Source organism: Pundamilia nyererei, unplaced genomic scaffold, assembly GCF_000239375.1.
Source record: "Pundamilia nyererei isolate P.nyererei 1_Seehausen unplaced genomic scaffold, PunNye1.0 scaffold00559, whole genome shotgun sequence".
Classification (NCBI taxonomy): domain Eukaryota; kingdom Metazoa; phylum Chordata; class Actinopteri; order Cichliformes; family Cichlidae; genus Pundamilia; species Pundamilia nyererei.
The window spans coordinates 97,874-104,893 of NW_005187960.1; the positions used below are offsets into that span (position 1 = coordinate 97,874).

General features: G+C 45.5%; 1 protein-coding gene across 1 annotated transcript in view; it reads right to left on the minus strand.

Moving 5' to 3' along the window:
• The window catches only part of LOC102202288 (casein kinase I isoform gamma-2-like), a 29,128-nt gene extending 23,373 nt beyond the window's left edge, over positions 1 to 5,755 (minus strand). Inside the window, exons 1-3 of the mRNA XM_005754399.1 lie at positions 5,536 to 5,755; positions 850 to 1,647; positions 432 to 501 (exon numbers count right to left, since the gene is read on the minus strand). Coding sequence (XP_005754456.1) covers positions 432 to 501; positions 850 to 1,122 — 343 coding nt within the window. The 5' untranslated portion in view covers positions 1,123 to 1,647; positions 5,536 to 5,755. The remainder of the gene's footprint in view (positions 1 to 431; positions 502 to 849; positions 1,648 to 5,535) is intronic.
• Positions 5,756 to 7,020: the final 1,265 nt, after the last annotated feature.

The window sequence follows — 7,020 nt, forward strand, 5'->3', positions numbered from 1 at the left end:
CCTTGAAGCGACTTTTGTTGTGATTTGGCGCTATATAAATAAAACTGAATTTAATTGAACCTGTGACTGCTCTACGTCAGTCTGCACTTTGGTTTCTGTAATTTGAGGTCGTCACATTTTTTAATCTTATAATTTTTATATGTTATAAGCACAAAGGAGCACATTTTTAATGTCAACGGTTTTATTTTGTCTCCTGAATTCTGCGGCTGAAAATGACATTTGTATATCGCGTACGTTGATATGAGATGTTCCTCATATTGCCCAGCCCTAAGAACGCATGACAGCTCAGGACTAAACACTAAAAAGCTATTTAAGACAACTCCAGAGTCAGTAATGCAGCTCATTCGTAGCATTCATCCAGCACGTGGGCTGGTGCCCGTCTCAGCTGACACTGGGTCCAATGGGGAGGGGGGTAAGCACAGAGACCTCACCTGAACTTCCCAGTTGTTTGTAGAAGCGATATTCTAGATGGAGTTGTGGCGCTCGTGACTTAATTGGTTCCTACAAAAGAGAATAACGTTAATTTAGACAAACTAGAAATAACCTCACAGCAATGAGCTCATCAGGACACCGTGGATTTGAATCTGAGTGCAGATGTTTTAATCGACTGATTGACATCAGGACGAGAGGCGTTCCACATGCTTGGAACCACAGAGTTCCCCACCTGGTCAAACTGATCAACAACAACAGGAGGTGACCAGTAAGCTGATGGCGTCTGTGCAGCGGTCCCTGAGCTCAAGGCACACGTCAGCTTAACCGTGCGTATGTATCCTATGATGTATCCTTGTTAAACCAACCACATGTGTTGCTACAGTTCTAAAATGTTAACAAGCAGAAACGTATGTTTACCAGTTTGATGGCCACATATTCATTGGTGTAGAGGTTCTTTCCAAGCCGAAGCTCTCCAAAGTTCCCACAGCCAATCTTCTTTCCAACCCGGAAGTTTGGGCCGACCATCAGAACGCCAGAGTTGGAGCCAGCTCCCCGTCCGTGCCCCGGTCGGCTCCCTGTCACCCCAGACATCCTCTTCACATCCTCTGTCTCCCCCTTGCCTCCACCTCCTCCGCCACCACCTCCTCCCCCGCCCCCTCCTCCCCCGACTCCTCGCTTGTCAAAGTCCATCAGTTTGTGGTAGCCTGGCCTCTCCACGATTAAGCCGATTCCATACAACCAAAATAACCACCAAAACAAAAGCCTAGCAGTTAGCCTATCAGAGCGGAGGCAGCTTGGTTGTAGCTGATTTTAGTCAGCAGAAACGGTACGGTGGAGCTGATGTGGATGAGTGAATGAATGAGAAATGAAAAGATGAAGGGGTGAGGGGGACCACCACGAATGACTGTAAACCCCCTTGTAGGGGCCAGAGATGCTAATGGGAAGGATGAGGTTAAAGGCCCGTATTTAACCATATGCTAACATGCTATTGTGGACGTGGAAGCTATACCAGCTTCAGGTTCAGACATGACAGCAGACAGGAAGAGTCGGGAGGTTTTTCCACATCTGACACTCAGGTAATACTTTAGTGGCACAGGCGTAAGCTAGCTGGCTTTAGTGCACGTGTCCCACAGAGACAACCCGGCTGCTTGTTCCTGTGACACAACAGGTGAAGCTTTGACCCCTGGGTGAGAGCAATGCCGCGTGTTGAACCACCTAAGGAGAAAAAAAACAGAAAAAAATGAATATCAAATATTTCAGTGCCGCCATTTTCACTGTGTGAACTATAGAGCACGTGGACCAGAGTTTCCTCATTAGAAGAGTGGTTTATCTGAGAGCGCTGAACTCAAATTACATTAAAGGACCACTCAGATAACAAGCAGCATGAAACTCTGTGAGAGCTTCAGGCTTGAGACGGGAAAGAAACCCACAGCTGATAGTTGTGCTGCAGCCATTACAAGGCAGAGGAGCAGCCGACTGCCCCTTTTTAAATCTAACAACGTTTCATGGAGTAAGAGTCTGGAGTTTCAAACGCGTCACAGACATCACAGGATGGCAACAGAAAACCAGAGCACATCTGCCTTCAGGAGGCCCGGCTGGTGTTTGGCTCCTCTGATAGGAACACCCATCCTGGATACTCAATTCCTTCATTTCCTGCAGTTTTCCTCTCACTCCATCCGTTCCTTCACATCCCTGTTATTCTATTCCAGGCTCCTTTTTCTCTTCCTGCTTACTGAGGTCCAAGCATGAAGTAAGAATGACTTCAAGTCAAACTTGTAGATATCTAATGGGCCAAGGTTCACGTGGGTTCACGAGTCAGAAGCCAAGCTAAACACCAACAAAGGTGAAGTTTAGCACGTCAGAATAACGTTTCCCGCTCACACTGGTATAAAAGCTCAACTGTCAGTCAGACTTGTGCAGTGTTGATGTGAGGTTCACTTCACGGTGATGATGTGAAGGACCAACGAGGGGAAGGAAATCTGGGAGACAGCAGCGAGTTCCTCTGACGCCGCTAACAGGAAACACTGAGCCGTATCCCGCTGAAGCAGAGCAACGGGTGATCCGTGACCGGAAGAGAAATCATTTCAGTAAAGGCTGCCGAGTTTTAATAAGCATTATTATGATGTCAGAAATCTAAATGCATCTTCATTCAGTTTAGTGAAACACAATAACGTTGACCTAGAGGGAAACCACAGTTTACATAAAACCCTGAAGCTCAGCAGACATCAGCTCTATGCTGTTACAGCTGATAACGCTGAAGGTCATGAAAGCAAAGAGGACACGGGACAAACATCATCATGTTATGAGCGTTGATGTTTGTGCACCACGGCGCACTCTGCAACTTCCCTTTGGACCACAAAGACAAAAACCAGCTAATCTCAGCATAACCAGACAAACTGCTAATGAGCTTTGTGTGCTTCATGTTTCTGAAATAAAACTGAACCAGTAGCAACAGGCCGTAGTTTCAGCCATCCTAAACGGAGACCTTGTAGTAACTGATGTGTACGAGGCCAACTTTGTTCAGGTGAGGGAAGCTCGGTGCTCCCGACATCACACAGTATCAGTGCAGGACGGGAGGAAGCAAAGAGAAGAGCGTTTCCCAGAATGGCGCGCTCCGATTGGTGACTGTACACGAGTCTGCTGCCTCAGTCGACACAGTAAGTTTGAGCGCAGCAAGGATTAACGTGACGCGACTCGCACCGTTGCTGTCGCTTGGAAACGTTTCTCTTAACTACACACAGACCCATGATTCATTTCAGCAACAAGTGTGGGCACTGCAATCAAGACGAGCGAGAAACGGACGAAGCAGAAGCCCGTCGACGGGACAAACGCTTGTTCGTGCAGACTTCCACGTGCATCCATCCCAACACACGACATGCACCCACACTGATAAAGTGACAGCTGAGTGCCGATCTACAAGAATAACATTTACCGAAGCACGTCCTGCAGCTGCCACCGGCTCTGACAAAATGAACTGATTTATTTTAACCACGTTTAGTTCTCCTAATGAGGGACTCATAACAAAAAGGCTCGTCACATTAGACTCTGTTATAAACGTCGCTCTGTTACGATCCCCTGCAACAGCAGAGCTTCTGTAGCCTCACACAGAGCTCTTGGTCAGGTTGAGCAGCTCACAGGGAAAAATGACAAATAAATAAATAACCTCAACTACACAAAATTACAGCTTCATTAAGGCTTCCAGAAGGAATACCAACATCCATGCTGGAAAACATGCATCCATAATGCATATTACACAACACAGACCAGATCCTTTCTGGATGGAGTTTGAATGTGACTTCGAGCAGTCCAAAGACATGCGGTCAGCAGGGTTACGTTAACTTTTACATTGCCCAAAGATGAGGAGTGCAAATGGCCGTCTGTGTCAGCCCTGCCAGGGAGGGGCACCCTGTCCAGGTGTGCCCCTCCCTGGGACAGGCTCCACTCCACAAACAACTCTGAACTGGATAAGCTTGAGAAAATGAATAAAGCAGTCAAAGCATGCAACAAATATCTATGAAGCCCTGAAATCTACACATGCGTCCTGATCTTAAGTGCTGAACTTTTATCTGCACTGAAACCACACTTACAACAAACCTGACACAGATTTTTAGCTGTTTTTGTGACTTTTCTGGAGAGTGAACATCTGTGTGGTGTATGCAGGACAAATCTTTAATACAATCTATAAGATGAACAGAAATGCACACTGCCAAAGCTCAGAAACAGCTTGTACCTAATCTTTGAGTGGGTGACGTCAGGTGTGGGCGGATTATGAAAAACAGAATAACAAGCCTGATCACTTGATTCTGAACAAAAGGATGAACTCCAACGTTGTTAGGTATCACCAGCGACCTGAAGGTTACAGGTTAATGAGACCAGAGTAACATACACAGCGCCAGGATAAGAGACCTTGATGTGATTCTGCACATGTTTGTATTTGGATGGTGGTTTCAGAATATTTACATTCTCAATTTGTAATAAAGAGCAATGAAAACTTAAAGGCTGGTTCCAACATTTGTATTGGGGTTTACATCTGGCCTGTGTGAAGCCTGAGCAAACACAAAGAACATCCTCCTCTGCCAGCTGACCACAGTTTGGAGGCACTGCTTACTAAGTACTTCCTGCGTGCACTTCCCGAGAGGTGATTTAAAAACAATACTACTGGCCTCATCTCAGCCATCATGGCCTTACACTGCTGAGCCAATCAGTGTATGACAGTATATTACCATCCCTGCTCTTATAGCAGACCATATCTGAAATGCATCTGATGGTCAGATATGTGTGTATCAATTAGCTCGTATTAAAACCTACTGAGGCCTGTCGTGCAGCTGTAAACATTACTCCGTTCATTTTAACCAACTGCTAGCAGACAGAAATGACTTCTTCATGAGGTCTGTAGGAGAAACACAGCATATCTAAATGCATCGCCGTGGCCTCGTCTCGCCACCCACACTCCACAGTTCTTACTCATTTCTGAGTCTCTGTAATAGTACATACTTCAAAGCTAAGCTAAAGGAGTGCAAACCATAGCTTTGTTCACTGGTTCCGCGGGCTGTCAACGTTTTACAGCTACAGACAGAAAGCTTTAGGCTGACCTAAGAAGCTCTGCTAACGGTTAGCTGATCGGACTGTAGCACGTCTCAGGACGGGGAGAAGCCACTGTGTAGTCTGATAACTAAACACCTGCATTTATTACACGACGTTAGCTGCTAGCCAGAGCTGGGAATTATTATGGTGCTACTGTTCGTCAACTCTCAATCAAGCTAGGTAGCGCAGGAAGTTAGATTTAGGCCACATTAGTTTGTGTGTGGTTGGCCCATAGACTGCAGCTTGACAATGTCAGCTTCATTGAAACAAATTTAAAGTGGCTAACTGCAGACAGTGCTACAGTAAACGGAGCAAAGCCATATAAAATGACTCCCAAGGTAATCACACGACAGTGAATACTTAAAGGATTCGGCTAGCGCAGCTAAGCACTGCCTGTCAGAAGCTAACGCTGGCTAGCATGATAAGCAGCCAGCTAAATAGCCAATGTTGGCTAACGCCGAATTTGTGCTCATACACAAACACGGTTAGCTCGTTTACAGACAGAGCTCACGTACGTACCCGCTCTCGATGTTTCTACGCTGACCTTGGGTCTCTGTTTTTCTAACTTGTTATAAACTGTTCGCGTTTTCTTCGTCTCGCTTTCCTGCTCATCTCTTTTCTATGGATGTTTGGCTAACCAGCTGAAAAGGCTCGCCAGTGAACCTGAACGCAATTTGCGTGGATGTAGACGAGAGCTACGCAGTAAACGAAGGGAACCAGCGCAGGGCCCTTTGAAGAATACCCACAGCAACGCTTCTTGTGCGTGTCTGCGCCTGTACGTGAGAGGGGGCCACGCACACTTCAGTTTGTGCAGAAAAGTTTAAATATTAACTTTCACCACTACTTTCTGACACTCTCACCGTCCGTGTTTTATGCAAAGCTGTATGAAAGTTTTTGTGTGCAGTTCAGCATATTTTTCTCAAATGTATGTGGACAAAATATAGACAAAAAGACAAATGGCACAAAAACACAACAATCGGCCTTCTCATTAAACACACAGTCCACACTCTTTAAATTAAACATTTCACATATACCCACGTGCTCCATAAAACCCTCAGCCTGGTTACAACAACGTTATTATTGTTTGCACAGCTGGTTTTTGTTTAGTTTGTTTCAACCTGTTGTTGATAGAAATCATCACAGGCATCAATAGGACGCTATGTTATTATAATGATTGTAAAAACAAGAACCCGACTGACAAATTTGGATTGATTTTGTTCTCTAATCCACACAGGGTCCAGTGTATGTGCTATACATTATACACTGCCCTAAATCTTTGAATGAGTGGTGCTGAAGTCTCTTTTGATTTGACAGCAGTGATCATGATTGGCTACAACTGAACTCGCTGAACAATCAGAAGGTTCAAGCACTCAATGAAGGAAAACTGTAGATGTAAATACTTTGGGAAGGTCTCTGGGAGGCTGTCCCTGCTCCAACACTTTCAAGCTTGACTGAAATTTGTGCCCACATGAACACGCCGAACGCTTCTGGAGACAGTTTCTAATCAAATGTTGAGCTAGTTGGCCATGATGACAAAAGATGACTTCTCCACACATAAGAACACAACTGTCAAGCATGCTGTTAGCATCGACCCTGAGGCTGTACCGTTACACTTCACAAAGTGCATGGAATCGAATTTTTCATCAAATCAACAATTACGCCTTTGGCACAGTCATGTGATCTAACACGGTAACAAGAACAGTGCTCAAACATCCAACCAGAAATATACCAGGAGCTCGCTGATGGCTACCAAAGCATTTGGCTGAGGTGCAACATGCTAACATGCGTGAGGAGATCCCTCAGCAGGATCAATGCACGTAAAGCTCCGGGTCCTGACAACATTCCTGGTCGTGTACTGAGAGACTGTGCAGTGGAACTCACTGATGTCTTCACAGACATCTTCAACATATCACTCATCCAGGCTGTCGTCCCCACATGTTTTAAAGCCACCACAATCATTCCGGTTCCAAAAAAGTCATCTCCCTCCTGCTTTAATGACTACCG